At 42.0% G+C, this 18,145-nt stretch overlaps 1 protein-coding gene across 10 annotated transcripts in view; it reads left to right on the top strand.

Annotated features, from left to right (window-relative positions):
* The window catches only part of TRIM44 (tripartite motif containing 44), a 184,125-nt gene that overhangs the window by 72,436 nt on the left and 93,544 nt on the right, over positions 1–18,145 (top strand). For 6 of the 10 annotated variants that reach the window (XR_011969232.1, XR_011969233.1, XM_072619144.1 and 3 more), the window contains one exon: positions 10,740–10,759. The exons of the other annotated variants lie outside the window; for them this stretch is intronic. Coding sequence is in view for 4 of the 6 variants with exons in the window: in XM_072619144.1 (XP_072475245.1) it covers positions 10,740–10,759 (20 nt within the window). In the remaining 2 variants the exon portion in view is untranslated. The remainder of the gene's footprint in view (positions 1–10,739; positions 10,760–18,145) is intronic. 10 annotated transcript variants of the gene reach the window in all.

The following is an 18,145-nucleotide window of genomic DNA, read 5'->3' as shown; positions in this document are numbered from 1 at the left end:
TTGAGTCAGACCCAGCTCCAGCCCACCGGTGGATGCTAGAAATCTAGAGGGGCTTTGTCTCATTTGGGCTCCAAGTTCCTGAACTGCATGCTGTCTTCCTCTTGTACAGAGAAAAAGCACCATGAATTTTAGACAGAATAATAATAATAGATTTTCAAAGAACTTTACATAATGCTGTCTCACTTTGTCCTCACAACAACCCTGTAAGGTGGACCCAACTATTTATCTCCATTTTACAGATGAGAAAACCGAGGCTAAGAGACTTGCCAAGTCACACAGTCCAATCCTGAGTCAATATTTGAATTCAGGTCTTCTTGATTCCAAGTCCGGCACATTTTCCTCTGTGCCATCCTAGCCGCTTCCTGTTTGAGCTTTGCAACAGCACTGAGAGAAAAATATCATAGGTATCAGTGTCCCCATTTTACTGGTGGGAAAACTGAGGCTCAGAGGATTGATGGGACTTACAGTCATACATTGCATTGGCTTCAGAAGCAGGATTCTAACCCAGGCCCCTTCAGACTCCAAATCCAGTGGTCTTCCCATTATACCATGACTCTGTAGCACCTCAGTTTTTTCATCTGCAAAATGTAGGATTGGCCTTGTTGTTGTTCATTTGTGATCTCATTCGCTGTTTTCTTGGCAAAGATACTGGAAGATATTTCCTTCTCCAGTTCATTTTACAGATGAGGAAACTGAGGCAAGCAGGGTTAAGTGACTTGCCCAGGGACACACAGCTAGTAAGTGTCTGAGGCTGGATTGAATTCAGGTTGATGTATCTTCCTGATCCCAAGCCCAGCGTTCTATGCACTATGGTGCCACTAGACTAGGTTTGGCCTAGATCCCTAATATGCCTTCTAGCTCTCATATTCTGTCAAACCTGAAGGTCAGGAATGTTGGAGATTCATCCTTCTTTTTTTCTTCTTCTTTTTTTTTAAAAATTTATTTATTTAACTTTTAACATTCATTTTCACAAAATTTTGGGTTCCAAGTTTTCTCCCCATTTGTCTCCTCCCCCCACCCCAGAACACCGAGCACTCCAATTGCCCCTATCACCAATCTGCCCTCTCTTCTATCATCCCTCCCTTCCCTTGTCCCCATCTTCTCTTTTATCCTGTAGGGCCAGATAACATTCTATACCCCTTTACCTGTATTTCTTATTTCCTAGTAGCAAGAACAGAACTCGACAGTTGTTCCCAAAACTTTGAGTTCCAACTTCTCTTTATCCCTCCCTCCTCACCCATTCCCTTTGGAAGGCAAGCAATTCAATATAGGCCATATTTGTGTAGTTTTGCAAATGACTTCCATAATAGTCATATTGTGTAAGACTAACTATAATTCCCTCCTTCCTATCCTGCCCCCCATTGCTTCTATTCTCTCTTTGGATCCTATCCCTCCCCAAGAGTGTTGACTTCAAATTGCTCCCTTCTCCCAATGCCCTCCCTTCCATCATCCCCCCCACCCTGCTTAACCCCTTCTCCCCCACTTTCCTGTATTGTAAGATAGGTTTTCATACCAAAATGAGTGTGCATTTTATTGCTTCCTTTAGTGGAATGTGATGAGAGTAAACTTCATGTTTTTCTCTCACCTCCCCTCTTTATCCCTCCACTAATAAGTCTTTTGCTTGCCTTTTTTATGAGAGATAATTTGCCCCATTCCATTTCTCCCTTTCTCCTCCCAATATATTTCTCTCTCACCTCTTAATTTCATATTTTTAAGATATGATCCCATCCTATTACATTCACTCTGTGCTCTCTGTGTGTGTGTGTGTGTGTGTGCATGTGTGTGTAATCCCACCCCCTACCCAGATACTAAAAAGTTTCAAGAGTTACAAATATTGTCTTTCCATGTAAGAATGTAAACAATTCAACTTTTGTAAAGTCCCTTATGACTTCTCTTTGCTGTTCACCTTTTCCTGGTTCTCTTCATTCTTGTGTTTGAAAGTCGAATTTTCTTTTCAGCTCTGGTCTTTTCATCAAAATGCTTGAAAGTCCTCTATTTCATTGAAAGACCAATTTTTCCTCTGAAGTATTATACTCAGTTTTGCTGGGTAGGTGATTCTTGGTTTTAGTCCTAGTTTCTTTGACTTCTGGAATATCATATTCCACACCCTTCGATCCCTTAATGTAGAAGCTGCTATATCCTCTGTTATCCTGATTGGATTTCGACAGTGCTTGAATTGTTTCTTTCTAGCTGCTTGCAGTATTTTCTCCTTGACCAGGGAACTCTGGAATTTTGCCATAATGTTCCTAGGAGTTTCTCTTTTTGAATCTCTTTCAGGCAGTGATCAGTGGATTCCTTGAATGCTTATTTTGCCCTCTGGTTCTAGAATATCAGGGCAGTTTTCCTTGATAATTTTATGAAAGATGATGTCTAGGTTCTTTTTCTCATCATGGCTTTCAGGTAGTCCCATATTTTTAAATTGTCTCTCCTGGATCTGTTTTCTAGGTCAGTTGTTTTTCCAATGAGATATTTCACATTATCTTCCATTTTGTCATTCTTTTGGTTTTGTTTTGTGATTTCTTGGTTTCTCATAAAGTCATTAGCCTCCATCTGTTCCATTCTAATTTTGAAAGAACTATTTTCTTCAGTGAGCTTTTGAACCTCCTTTTCCATTTGGCTAATTCTGCTTTTTAAAGCATTCTTCTCCTCATTGGCTTTTTGAACCTCTTTTGCCGATTGAGTTAGCCTATTTTTCAAGGTGTTATTTTCTTCAGCATTTTTTGGGGTCTCCTTTAGCAAGGTGTTGACCTGCTTTTCATGCTTTTCTTGCATCTCTCTCCTTTCTCTTCCCAGTTTTTCCTCCACCTCTCTAACTTGATTTTCAAAATCCTATTTGAGCTCTTCCATGGCCTGAGCCCATTGAATATTTCTTTTGGATTCTTGGGATACAGAAGCCTTGATTTCTCTGTCTTTCCCTGATGGTAAGCATTGTTCTTCCTCATCTGAAAGGATGGCAGGAGGCATCTGTTCACCAAGAAAGCAACCTTCTGTGGTCTTATTTTTTTTCCCCTTTCTGGGCTTTTTCCCAGCCAGTTACTTGACTTCTGAATGTCCTCTCCACACCCACCATGCCTCCAGATCTGCCCAGCCAGCACTTGGGGTCTGAGATTCAAATGCTACTTCCCAGCCTCAGGGCTTTGGATGGGGGCAGGGCTGTTATTCAGTGTGAGATTAAATTCAGGTGCTCAGGTCAGGGCAGGGCCACCTCATGGGGCTCAATTCCCTCAGGGGGTTTCCAAGGAGACCTTCAAGAATGGACCCGAGCTCCTGCCTGCTTTGGGGGCCCCCTGTATGCTGTTGCCTCAGCTGCTGCCTCCTGAGGGGGCCTGAGTTATGGGGACACCCCAGTCCCCTCTCGGGGAGCTGAAAAGACCCTCTCACTGACCTTTGGCACCTGTGGGTGGAGGGACCTGCGCTGCAGCTGGAGATTCCATCCCTGAAGCCTGCTCAGATCTGCTCCCCTCAGTGCAGCTTGGTCAAGGCAGGGTTGGGCTCTGCTCTGGTCTGGTGCACAATGGACCTTTCGCGTCAGTTTTCCAGGTCTCTCTGGAACAGAAATCTCTTCCACTCCGTTGTTCTGTGGCTTCTGCTGCTCCCGAATTTGTTAGGAGTTCTTCTTCACAGGAATTTTATGGGCTGTGGGTTCGGAGCTAGCATATGTGTGTCTTTCTACTCCGCCATCTTGGCTCCTCCCCCCAAGATTCATCCTTCTTAAATTCCACTTTGATCCGGTCAGTCCAGCTCAGAATTAATAAATGATGGAATAAATGAATGAATGAAAAAGCATTTATTAAGTGTTTAGTCCATTCCAAGTACCACACTAAGCTCTCAAGATACATATAGAAAAAAGTTTCTAAAAGTCTGCATTCTCAAGGATACTCTGAGTGAGGGCAGCTTTGTGGTGCCACAGTGCATAGAATCGGGGAAACTCATCTTTGTGAATTCAAATCCAGCTTCAGACACTTACTAGCTATGTGACCCTGGGTAAATCACTTCACCCTGTTTACTTCAGTTTCTTCATCTGTAAAATGAGCTGGAGAAAGTAATGGCAAACCACCCTAGTGTCTTTGCCAAGAAAACCCCCAGTGGGATCATGAAGAATCAGGCATGACTGAAAAGGAGTGAACAACAACAATAAATACAGAAAGAACATATCATTGTAGGGTGTATCAAAATGACCAGAAGTCCTAAGGATGAGTCAGCAAGGCAGACAGCAAGGCCCAGGAGTCTTTAGTCTACTTCAGGAAGTCACATGGCAGTACCAAGCTAAGGCAGAAACCTTCAGTGGCTCACTGTCACCTGCCATGTCTCAGGGGCTACCATAATTTGGTTGTACTGTCAATAAACAAACAGGTTCCCCAGTGCTCCCCAACCCACACTTAGTGCTGCCACAATTAGTGCTTCTCTCAATGCCCAGTACATATATGATCATCCATAATCATCCGCTTCCCCTGTAGAAAGGACATCAGCCTTGAATTTGAATCTTGCCTCTAACAAGCTGTGTGCCCATGGAGAAGTTCATTCAAGTACAGAAGGGAGGTTGGAGTCAGATTATGGAAGCCTGTGATTGTCAGGTTCGAGTTAGGTTTAAACTTTATTATGGAGCAAAGGGGAGATACTGCATGTTTTTCTGGAGGGCAGTGGGGATGACTGGATCAGCAAATCTGAAAGCTTGTCTGGGTGGCAGTAGAGAGTAAAGATTGTAGAGAGGATAGACTGGAGGCTGCTCTAAGTGTCTAGACAAGATGCTCAAAAGGAAGTCATAAAACAGGACTGGAGTTTGGGCCAGAGGTTGGAAATGCAGATATAGATTGGATTGTCATCTATGTAGGAGTGATAATTGAAACCATGGGAGAAGATGAGATCACCAGAGGAGACAGTTGCAAAGAGAGAAAAGAAAAGGGCCTGGGATAGAATACTGGGGGAAACCCACTTTTAAAGGGGCAGGAGGAAGCAATCAAAAGAGCCAGAGAAGGCAATAGTAAAGAAATAGGAGAAAAACCATGAGTATCATGTAAACTAGGGCAGAGGATATCATAGGTACTGAATAAATGGTAGTCACCTAATTTATCAACCGAGTTAATGATCACTTTTAGTTTTTGATTGAGACCCCTCATTCATGGGTGTAGGGAACTCCCAGTGAGGAAACTCCCTCTACCAATGCAAATCTGCTCCTTCTCTACTGCTTAGAGGATTGACACTGCAAAGTTAAGGGATGTGACAATGGCCAGAAGCCAGAATGTGTTGGGGGTAGGATTTCCTGATTCTGAAACCAATTTTCTATCCATTTTTCCCTTCTTCCATATATTACCCAGTGTAGCTCTGCATGTACAGCCCTCCATGTTTGCTGGGATGGTGGTGGTCCTAGAAAGTGTGATAGCACTTAGATGTCCATAGGTCCTAGAGCTCTTGGGTTTCTGTCATCTACCATTTTCCTTCCTATGCCCTAGTAGTTACTCTCTGTCTGTTTTGATGGCTAGTCATTCTCCTCCTGTCTCTAAAATAGATCTTATTGGAATAAGGTGTGGGTTTTTTCTAATTCTCCCCCACTTTTTTTCTCTTTGTGCTTTCTCCCTTGGTGGAGGAAGGCTTAGAGATAGAAGGGACCTTACAGGTGACCTAATTCAACTCTTGAGTCTTACAAATGAAGAAATCAAAGCCCAGAGAGGAGCAGTAACTTGCTTAAAAATGACCCCAGAAGGAGTTCTTCCAGCAAACAAACAACAGAAACACATGGAAGTCAAGTAAACCTTTGTGCTCCCCCCGACCGTTTCTGCAGAAGTCATTGATAAATCCCCAAGGAAATGGAAAAGCCTGTCTGTAAATAGGACATGTTCTGGTCTAAACAGAGAAACTTCTCTAAGCTGTCAATTGTTCTCCATGGCGACTGTATGTTTAAACAACTCAGATGATTGAAAACTTGTGTTGAGTTTTAATGATACCATCGATAGTCATGGAGTTTGTAGGTGATGCAATCACCTCTTTTTTAACTAGTTTCCCATAAGACATTTCCACTAAAATTCAAAGGAAGCTTCTAAGCAATCCATGAACCAACAAACACCTACTATATGCAGAAAGGCAATGGGGTGTACTAGATAGAGGATTGGACTTGGAATCAGGAAGCCTATAGAGTCTCAAGTCTCAATTCTAATACATCTGGCTATTGGAAACTGAGCAGACCAATGGTCTGGACCAGCTGCATCAAACTCACATACCAACAGGGCCACCAAACTATACATAAGGATCCCTGTGGGTCACCTATTGACTCAGAAGCCCACAAATTACCATTTTCTATGTTCTATTTTATTATTTGTTTATTTTGTACCAAATTACAGTTTAATCTGGTTCTGGCTGCTCTCAAACTAATTATCACATTGGATTCACCTGGGGTTCCAAAGTGATTACGCGAACTTCCCCAGGCCAATGTTGCGGGCCAATGTGTGACCCCTGGGCCATGTGTTTGGTAGCTCTCCTCTGGAAGACTCTGAGACTCTTAAGCTGTGGAGAAGGTGCCAATCTGCATTAATAAAAAGCACTTGGGAGTTCCCTATCCCAGAGAAGTCACAGGTATAGTCATTATTCCTACCAGGTACCATATTTGGATACACAGACAAAAATGAGAACTTTGCCACCCTCAGGGAACTTACATATTCCTGCTTCCAGCTTCCTGCTTTCTCTCTTGTAAGAGCTTGGTCAATTCTGTCTTTCTCCCCTGTTGGAGATTATCAGTCTGTTGGGACTGTCCCTGGTAACTACCTTCCTAGTAGCCTTTTTCCACTCTAATTTCCAGTTTGCCAACTATTTATAGTGCTAACCAGAAGAGTTTGTGAGTTGTTTGTTTTCTGAGTGATCTGTTCTTTTGGTCTTAGACTTGAATGCAGCTAGGAAAAAGCACAGCCTTTGTTTTTTGTCCTTGGTGAACCACCCACATTCAGGGGGGCGGGGTGTTGGGAGGGGAAAACATGTTGTCTTCAGACCGGCTCATCTTGTGTAGCCCAGATGGAGGAAATGAAGGACGCTTTGTCACCCACCCAAGTGGATGGGTGAGCTCCTCCAGGGGAAGACGGGAGAGCTAGATGAAAAATCTCTCTCAGGAAAGGATCCCAAGGGGAAAGCTCATGTAATCACTTTGGAGCCCCAGGAGAATCTGATGGGATAATTGAAAGTGCTGAGGGTGGACTGCTGGAAGAAATAATACCCACAGTTTGGGAAGGATGTTTTTTAAGTGGTGAAGAAAGGGAAAAGCCAATATTTTACAGAAATGTTTCCTTCTTTCTTAAAGCATAGTCTTTCAGTGTCATAGTACTAGAGGTTATCTAGTGTATCTTATCCCTAAAATATCATTCCTTATTTTTATTTATTTTCTAAAAACTTTTTTTCCAATTAGCAAAAGTCTGTATTCTTTTTCTTCCCATCTTCTTCCTCACCTAGCACTGAAAAAGAAAAAAAAAAGTAAACCCTTGTAACAAATATGCAGAGTCCAGTAAAGCAAATCCCCATGTTGGCCATGTCCAAAAATATATAACTCATTCTGTACCCTGAGTCCACCACTTCACTCTCAGGAAGTGGGACCTCCTGAGCAACCTGTCTAAAATAAGCTTAATAAGGAGGCACTAGCCTTGGCTTAAAAACCTTCGGTAGAGAAGATCTGTTCCTAGGTCACTTTGGGATAGGGTCCTCATTGTTAGGAAAGCTGAAGTCAGCCTCTTGACATCTTGTTCCCAGTGACCCTCATTTCACCCTCTGGGGCCAACATTTCTGATCTCCTTGCAGATAGTTAAAGACAACTGTCATGTCCCCACCAAGTCTTCCCTTCCCTTCATTGCCTGGTCTCCCTTTTTTTCATCTACCTGGTCATCTACCTCTAGACATGTTCCATATTGTTAATATCCTGCTTCAGATATGGTACCTGGGGACTGAGCTCAGTACTCCAGATGTGACGTGATCAGAGCAGAGAATTTCGCAGAAGCACAAAGTGTCAGGAGTTGGAAGGAGTCTCAAGAAGCCATCTAATCTGACTCATACAACATCTCTAATAATAAGGATTCATCTACCCATCACATGAAAACTTCTTCCAGGATGGTCATTACTTATAGATCTTGCCAGATTATGGCAAACTTATCCCCTCCCTCATACTGGGTACTATGCCTCTCTTGAAAAGGGAACATAGCATAGATGATAGAATGCTACAATTGGAGCATCTACAACTCTGCGCAATCACTTACACCTTCATCTGTAAAATGGGGCTGATATGGATGGGCAGTACCTACTGGAGGCTGCAAGGGGGTGCAGTGGATAGAGAGTTGGGCCTAAATTCAGTGAGACCTGAGTTCAAATGGAGCCTCAGACACTTATTGACTGTGTGACCCTGAGAAAGCTATTAAATGTCTGTTTGCCTCCATTTCCTGAATTGTAAAGTGGGGCTGATAATAACACCCACCTCCCAGGGTTGTGGTAAGGACCAAATGAGATAATCTTTGTAAAACGCTTAGCAGAATGCCTGATACATAGAAGACACTGAATAAATGCTAACCACTATAACAGGACCTTGGAGATGCTCAAATAGGAGAATGGATATCAAGAGCTTTGTATACTTTCAAGCACGATACAGATGTCAGTTATTATTTTAATGAATGCAGGCCAAGATGATGTTAGCATTTACCAAGTAGGATCCCTAACTCTTGCTTGGACCTCTCCCAAACACTGATCATATTTTAACTTGTAGTTGTTTCTGTGAATGCCTTCTCTCCCAAATCAAAGGCCGTGTTTGGTTTCATCTTTATATCCCTTGTGCCTACCGTATTCTTTGTATACAGGAGGCACAAAATCTTTTTTTAACTGAGATGAGCTTTTGAAATGTTTTCTCTTCTGATAGAATATAAACTTAGATCAATGAGGGCAAGAACAATATTTGATTTCATCTTTGTATACAGTAGGCACATAATCTTTTTTTAACTAAAATGAGCTTTTGAAATGTTTTCTCTTCTGATAGAATATAAACTCTTAGATCAGTGAGGGCAAGGACAATGTTTGATTTCATCTTTGTATCCCTAACACATTCTACCTTCTTTGTATATAGTAGGCACTCAATCTTTTTTAATGGAATTGAATTTTTAAAATTGTTTTACTTCTTGGTAGAATATTAGCTCTTTGAGGGGAGAGACTACTTCAGTTTTAATTTTTATCTTCAGCGCCTAACACAGTGCCTGGGAACACAGTAGGTGTTTAATAAATGCTTACTGATTGAATTGAATTGGACTGGATTGGCTTGGATTGAATTGGATTCTAATTTTGAACAAATGGAATGCTAGAGCTGGAAGGGCCCTTTGCAATCACTTAATCCTGCCATCCTTACTCTACAAACAAGCAGAGAGGGAGGTGGTACAGTGGACAGAGCCCTGGCTTGAAGTCAAGAAGACCTGAGTTCAAGTCCACCCTGAGACATTTACTAGCAGTGACTCCAGGTAAATCGCTAAACCTCAATTTCTTCTTCTGCAAAATGGGGATGATAATAGCACCTCCTCCCTGGGTTGTTGTGAGGATAGAATGAGAAAATACTTATAAAATGCTTGACGAAGTACCACATCCATTTTATCTGTTATTGTTATCATTATTTGCTCATCCATAAAATGAGAGGCTTGGACTCTACGGTCTCTTCCAACTCTGAAGTCTGATTCTGCTGTCGCCCTCGTGATGTCATTGTCTTCTTAGAAAACAAAGGACACACAGAACAATGTTGGCTCCTAGGACTTGCTCCACGTCACTCAGTGCTTCACTTGGGTTAGAACCCAGGTAGCCTGATGCCTGTTCCAATGCCTATGTTTATGCTTTGAGATCTGACACGTCGGAATTTTGGGAGAAAATGCTAGACAGGAAAGGGAATGAATTTTCTAAGAGAAGATCTGGTTGCTCTTGGAGTTGGCCAACTACTAAACTCTACCAACTGCTCAAAGGATAAGGCAAGGTCTGGCATTTAGTGACATCTCCTACCTTTCTCTGTGCTATGTCTGGCCATTCAGGCAGTCAGTCAACAAACATTGATTAGATGCCTATTATGTGCCAGGCATACAAAGAAAGGCAAAAGACAACCCCAGCTGTCAAGGAGCTGATGGGGAAGAAAACATGCAGAGGTCTATGAACAAACAAAGTGCATCCAGTTTAAGTTGGAAATAATCAACAGAAGGAAGGCACTAGCATTAAGGGGATGAGGAAAGGCTTCCTATAGAAGGAAGGGTTTGAGCTAGGACTTGAAGGAAGCCAGGAGGGAGAGAGGAGGAGGGAGAGCATTCCAGGCATGGAGGAGGGCCAGGGAAAATGCCTGGAGTCAGGAGATGGAGTTTCTACCTCAAGGAACAGCCAGGAGACCAATGTCACTATATGGAAGAGTAAACTAGGGATGGAGTGGATAGATGTTTAAGGAGTAAGATGACTGGAAAGGTGGGAAGGGGCCAGGCTGTGAAGGGAAAATTGTCTTTCTGAGCAGCTCAGACATGGTAATTAGCCCTTCCCTCAGCACCCTGAACACTGCAATGAATACCTTTGATATATTAAGTGTCCTCTCATTCTCTTATATTAAGGGAAGCCCATAGCAGTGCCTGGCACATAGTAGGTGCTTGATAAAGGTTGTTTGATTGATAGTGGAGAGGTGGGATGCAAGAGAGGGAGAGAAGAATAAAATAGGACTATGTCTTCTGCCGCAATCCTGATCCTGGTGGTGTTTCTTTCTGTTTCTCTTTCAGATCAGAGATGAAGAATTCAGGTAGGAACTATATATTTTTCTTTTTATCATCTTTTCCTTCTAGACAGCTGAGGTTCAGTGACATCTAAGGCCTCTTAATGCCCCGTGAAATGTGGACAACATAGAAAAGGCAGAAAAATGGAATCACCAATCTAAGCCCTAGGCTTTAAAAATCTTATTTCCTAAGAATTCATCTCCCTTCCCACTCACATAGGTCCACTCCGCATGCCCTTCAAGTAAAGACAGATTTAAAAGTACGCAAGGAGGGTAACTTGGCTCTATTTTTCTGCACGCTGTCTGTGCCTTGTGAAGTACGGCAGACACCAAATTTAAATTATAATTAACTTATCTGATGGCCTGAACGAAATTAATCTCTGCATTGTTACATCCGGTATGGGAGTAGATTGTGTCTCTAATGAGCTGCTGAGCCTATATTCTTTATTTTGGACCTGATACATGTTTGAGTCTGACTCATTACAGCTACGAAATAATGTGTTGAGTAAGTATGAAAAAGGACATTTGTTCAAGGGAGAAGATGTTTACCTGAGCCTAGCTCCAGACTTCGTGGGGCTGGATTAAAAAGTAGGTATTTAATTAGTGGGAAGCGATATGTCATACTGGGAAGAATGTTAACCTGCTCCCCTGTCTTGGCATTGTGGGGCTGAGTTTAAAAGGGGGCAGTTAGGGCTTGGGGCAGTGTCATGGTGCAGGGCATGGAGCACTGGGTTTGAAGTCAGAAGACCTGGGTTCGATATATTATGGATGTGACTTGGAGCAAATCACATAATCTCTGTGGATTTTGGCCTCCTCTACTAAATGAGGAATTTAGATAAAATGACTTGTAAAGCCCCGTCTGTCACTAGATCTTCTTACTGTTTCAGCTTTGCAGGCACTGGGGCCTCAAGTTTCCTTATGACCATTAGACTTAAGGTCAAGGGAGTAAACATAGGACCGAGATATTACAGTAGTGGTGTTAGCAAAACAAAGGGTGCTTGTTTGAGCCAAATGCAGTGTGCTCTCTGAATAGCCCCAAGGCTCACAAACTCTTAGAGCTCTAAGGGACCATCAAGCTTTCAAAGACTAGAATAGTCACAGGACTAGAGAAGGGGCTCTTCACTTGAGGCCTGGGAAACTATTTTTTAAATTAAAAATATTCTAATAACTTTCAACATAATTGGTTTCCTTTGCAATCCTAAGTGTCTGATGCCTTTAAAAACTTGACTTTAAGAAGGATTCCAAAGCATTATCAGACTGCCAAAAGGGTCCAAGAAAGAAAGAAGGAAGGAAGGAAGGAAGGAAGGAAGGAAGGAAGGAAGGAAGGAAGGAAGGAAGGAAGGAAGGAAGGAAGAAAGAAAAAGGAAACAAGAACAAGAACAAAAAAAAAAAAAACAGATTAAAAACCCCTGGACTAGAGGATCTTTGGGACCAAGAGGAGGGAAATCCTTTGCTCATGGTAAATGGCAAAGCCTGAAGCTGAAGGAGAAGATGAGGATATGTTAAGTATCTTTGAAATAGCTTTCAAATCACTTTGAACCTCACAAGGCTGTGAGGTAGGCAGGGCATCACATTTCAGGAGGATGGTCATAAACTGGAGAACATCCAGGGGAGGACAAATCAGAATAGTGAAGGGTCTCTCTAGTCCATGTCTTATGAGGAATAGTTGAAAAGCACAGAAACATTTAGCCTGAAGAAGAGAAGTCTTAGGTTCAGTTCCTAACAGTTACACTTATTACACATATAATCTTGGATAAGTTACTTCCCCATCCTCTCTGTACCTCAGTTTACTTATCTGTAAAATGAAAGGGTTGGCTTTTAGTCTAAATGACCTCTAAGGACCCTTGCTACCTTAGATCTGTGATCCTGGGATTCTTCCTTCTATCTAGCTTCTAATTTTTGATCTGACAGTCTATATGAGATTCTGTCCTCACAGTTTCTCATCTCTCTTCCAAGAGGAAGGAGGCGTGCTTCTTTATCTGTTTCCTAGGACCGTCATTGTTTTTTTTATTAAAAAAGAGTTCAATTTCCTTTTTTGTTAATCTGTTCATTTACATTGTTGTGTTAATTGTGTGTGTTGTTCTCTTGGTTCTTCATCAGTTTGTACAAATCTGCTTCCCCTTTTTATTTCTTACTGCTAGATAATATGCCATTAAATGGACATGCTATATTTTTTAAGCAATCCCTAAGCAGTGGATACCCTCATTTGGCTCCAGTTTTTCAGCACCACAAAGAATGCTGCTTTGATTTTTTGGAGGGAAGAGGGAGTGCATATTGAATTATTTTTCTGTCTTTGAGTTCCTTGGAAATATATGTTCCAGGAAAAGAAACCATAAGGTCAAAGGGTATGACCAGTTTAGTCCCTGGTCTTTCATCATTCCTAAATTAACATTCCGAAATTTGGACTAAAGCATAGTATATCTGAGGGCCTCTCTTCCTCAGCCCCTCTGACACGGACTCTTTCTATCTTCTGCCATCTTGGCCTATTTACAGGGTCTGAGAAGAAACCTCAGAATTGTTTTAATTTATACTTTTCATATTATTAATGATCTGGAGCATGTTTTCAAGAGGATTTTTTTTTTGTTGGAAATTCTCTTATTCCTATTCTTTGACCATTTGTTATCTCTTGGGAAAATGGCCCTTGGGGTTGTACATTTGCATGTTTTCCCTAAATATTTTGGATCTCAGGTGTTTATTGGTGATATTTGATGTAAATATTTTTCCTTTCTGAAAAGGAACTGTTTTCCTTTGGTTTTTGTCTTTATTTTATTTAATATAAAACCATATGCATATATATATGTATATACACACGCATACATACATATGTGTACATGTGTATAGATAGATAGATAGACAGATAGATAGATAGATAGATAGATAGATAGATAGATAGATAGATAGATATTCATCTGTCCCTTTCTTGGTTAAGAATTTTCTCCGTAGTTATAGTTATGAGATGAAATTGATCATTTTTCTGTCTATTTTTTTCCAGTGGTGTGGTCTTAGAACACAGGCACATATTCATTTTGCATTCATTGTTTTATTGGGGTAAGATGGCAGTCTTTGCAGTTTTCCCAGTTGTTCTTGTTAGAAAGGGAATTCCTTTCCTTTTATTCTCTGATTTATCACTGTTTTTGATTGTTTATGTTCTTTGCTTTCCAGCACAGGCGTACAGTAGGTACTATCTATTTTTATTGATTGACTGATTGATTGATTTCTTATCTACTGATAGTGATATCCACTGATCTACTTCTCTGCTTTTAGCTAGTATCAAATAGGTTTGATAACTGCTGTTTGTAATGGTCTGAGGCCCCAGAGTGCTGTCCTTCCCCTAACCTCTTTATTTTGCAGATGAGGAAACTAAGATCCACAGAATTTAAAAGAACATATCTTAAAATTGAGATTCAAAAATCAGTTACACATATATAAAATGGCAGGGAAGGTGGGCACAAAGTTTGAGAGTGGGGAGGTGATTGCTGTTCAGTTATTTTTCTGTTGTATCTAATTCTTTGTGACCCCATTTGGAGTTTTCTTGACAAGACCTGCAATTTAATTGATGAGGGAAACTCCTGGGGAGGACTTTCCCTCTACCAATGCAGGTCAGTAACCCTTCTGCATCCTACACCCACAGGGCTCTGACAGGGTAAGTAACTTTCCTAGGGTCACACAGCCATTATGAGTCAGAAGCAGAACTTGAACCCAGGTCACTCTGGCTCCAGAACCAACTCTCTAACCTCAACAATTAAAGCTGTCCAAAACCAGGGTGGGTTGTCGTGGAAGTCTTAGAATCATAGACATAGAGCTTAAAGGGTACTTAGAGGTCATCTAGTCTACCCCACACACACACCACCCCCTTATTTTATAGAATCAGTCAATTGAGACCACAAAGGAGAAATGATTTGCCCAAGGTTGTACAAGGTAGGAAATGAAAGGGCTTAAGTGTTTATGTGACCAGTATGGTGATTTGATATATGATATGGTGATTTGATATATATGATACCATATATGCATATCCTCTGTTTGGGGATGTTGTGGAGGGTATCCTTTTTTCAGATATGGGTTAGACTAGTTATTCACCAAGGTCCCTTCTGGGCTTCTCTGATTCTGTGACTCCTAGTCTACTGGAACATGACTTCACGTTATTTGGACACACACACATTTGACTGGTGACCAAGATGCCAAGCTGTCACCTCAGAACAAACCATCCACGATGGTTGTCAAGGCTTGTGTTGGGTCAGAATGGAGGCTGTAGTGTGAGCGCCTGAAGAGGATGTTGCTGCTGAGAATATAGGTTTTCCTCTCAACCCCTAAATTTCTGTGTGTTGAATTGAATGTGCTAGTGCTGAACCATCATTTGGCTCAGTCTCTCCTAATGAACACTTCAGGCAGACTGTCATCATTCCCTCATTGTTTGCCATCCCAACAAGCTAACAAGTCTCATTCCAAAGTCTTTTGCATGGCTGGCAATCCTGGATTGGGATTTGTGGTGGGAAGGAGCCAGAGAGGATGAATAGGTCTCTCTTCATGAGGGAGAGGTTGGAAATGGAATTGTTCTCCCTTTCTAATTCTGCTTGGGTAATTAATACCAACCCAAGTCATATCCATTCTGTTCTGGCCAGGCACTATGGGAGCAACCTCATGGACAGAAAAAGCAAGGGCTGGGAGTTAGAGAGCCCTGAAAATAGCAGAGGCAAAGGAAAATTCCTCTTGAGTCTCAGCCATCTGGCCAATAATCTACCATTTTCCCTCCCACCCTCCTGCTTCATAGATAACATTGCCTAACAGCTGCAGTCTCCTTGCTGAATCCAGAGCTGCATGAGCCATTTGAACCCAGGTACCCAGACATTGTCCCCTTTATTCCAGGATCTTAAGATCATAGCTTTAGAGATGGAAGGGACCTTCAAGGTCACCGAGACCAACCTCTTCGTTTTACAGATGAGACATCGAAGCCCAGGGCTGATGAATGATTTGGCCAAGGCTACATGGATAGTATTGTAGAGTGTGGATCTCTCTGTAGGAGAGCAATAATGAGGGTAAGACAATCAGGGTTTGGGGTCCTTGAGCAGCATGGAAACATGAACTTAGTAGCTGGTTAGCCCAAATAATTAGTTAACACAAGAAGCTACCTAGTATTGGGCTGAAGTAGACTTTCTTCCCTGACCTGTTTCTCCCTTCCTCCCTACACCAGCTCATACCCCTGTCTCAGGATTTGTATCTCCTTACCATGGGACAAGGTTGTACATTCCCCAACTGAGAACTCATTTTTCACTCCTCATCCAGAGTGAAATCTCTAGCATTAGCCTAGATTGCAAAAATTCTTCCTGATGGCTCTGTTATGTTTTGTATATTTTAAGCAAGGTCATCTGCAGTCCTTGAATGGAAACTGACCACATTCCTCTACCCTCAACTCAGGAGAACTGGATTTTCTTCCCTGCATGACCAAAATCTCTTAGCCAAGTCACTCCTCTCCCTCTTGTCTATCATCAAAACAGGGATATTTGTCCCATCTGCTCGCCTCACTGGGGTGCCTCAGAGGATAAGCCCTAGTGATACATGTAAAGCCCCAGTTGTGCAAAGGCATCACAGAGAGACTCCCAGGCAATCACCAAGACTAACTCTGCCCCAGGAAAGTAGCTGTCTGTTGTCTCCCCATCTCTCTGTCTCCTCTCCCCCATCCTGTTACCATCTAGACAATATCTCATATATGAAAGGACTCTCAGAGGGAAGGAATAGCAGCCCAAATGGCCAGATGATCACTATTACCTAGAGCTTAGTCATCTTTTCCAGGGGTTGGGGGATGGGTATTTTTAAAGCATAGAGTGATTTTTTTTCTCTTAAGAACATTAAAAGAGGGGAGAAAAGCAATTTGCACTTTAGGGAACAATTTTCTGTCTTTGTCCTTCTATTATGGGAGATCCTGTGTTCGCTCTCTGGGAGATCTGCGTCCTCCTTCCTGCTGAAGCCTGCTGAGAAGTAATATAAATTGGAGGGGAGGAGTGGCAGCTCTGATATGCATCAGCTGCTTCAAAAAGTAGTGTTAAATGGGAGGGGGCACCATGGGAGGGGCAGACCCTCCTAAAAACTCTTTTCCTTCAAGGGGCTAGAACAGTTTTAGTCAGATTTGGGGGTATATGCATATTCGTATGTGTTGGGTATGGATTTTCCCCCCATTTTTTTTGTAAGGTAAATGCACAGGGTGGTTTTTAAAATCACCCTGTGCATTTTTAAAATAGTAGCAGCCTTACATTGGGTTTCTGTAGCATTTTTGTCTTCTTCAGAGCTCTCTCTTATTCAGAAAAAAGAAAGCACCACTGCCATCAGTGTGAGTCTGACCCATGCTGATTCTGTGATCAAAAAGGAAGCTTGTTCTGAGGTTGCAGGAGCTTCGGGGGAGGCAGAAAACTTTGATCCTGCTATGGACGGTCATTGCCCTGTTCTGTGACCTTGAGCAAATCAACTTGACCTTTTCAACTTCTGTGACAAAATGTGCCATTTACCTGTCTCTTAGGAATACAGTTATCAAGCAATGAGCCAACAGGCATTTATTAAAGCTTTGTGCCAGGTAAAGAAGGAAGGAAGGGAAGAAGGAAGGAAGGGAGGGAGGAAGGAAGGAAGGAAAGAAGGAAAGGAGGGAGGGAGAGAGGGAGGGAGGGAAAGAGAAAGAGGGAGAGAGAGAAAGAGGAAGAGGAAGGAAGGAAGGAGAGAGGGAGGGAAGATGACAAGAAGGAGGGAGAGAAGGAGGGTGAAAGAATGAAAGAAAGACAAATAGGGATGGAGGGAAGGTCCTTACTTCCTTTGTAACCTTGGGCAAGTCACTATTCTCCTCACATCAGTTTCCTCATCTGTAAACGGGAGATTGGATTAGATCAAAGGTATCAAGTATGCAGCCTGTGGCGTTCAGTCCCTAACACTCCCCAGTGTGGCCAAAACCAGGTTAAAATGTAATTAGGAAATATTTAACAAAATAAATACGAATATAATAAAACACAGATAACATTTTAAACCTGAGTCAGTACGTGGCCCTCGGGGATCCTGCTGCGCACTTTCCTAGCCTCCATTTCTAGTTGGCTTTTACCCTGCTGATCTAGATTATCTAAAAACTTAGAGCAAATCACTCAATTTCTCCAGACCACCATTTTATCATCTATAAAATGAGGGGTTTAGGATCCACAGCCTCTGAGGTCACTCCCAGATGGAAATCCCATAATCTTATGATCCTTCATTGGACAGATGGGGAAATTCTTTGAATATTTTAAACAAAACAGCAAGTAGAAATGGGGATGGGCTTCAGCAAGATGGGGCTGCCCAGAGCATAATTTCTGTGAAACTTAGCTTTATTTTTGTTTAACCTTGTGGTTTACAATTCATTTAAAAACAATTTAGGACCATATGCCATGACCTGTTTATTTTCTC

Source organism: Notamacropus eugenii, chromosome 6 (genome assembly GCF_028372415.1).
Source record: "Notamacropus eugenii isolate mMacEug1 chromosome 6, mMacEug1.pri_v2, whole genome shotgun sequence".
NCBI lineage: Eukaryota > Metazoa > Chordata > Mammalia > Diprotodontia > Macropodidae > Notamacropus > Notamacropus eugenii.
This window is presented reverse-complemented; position numbering and strand designations above follow the sequence as displayed.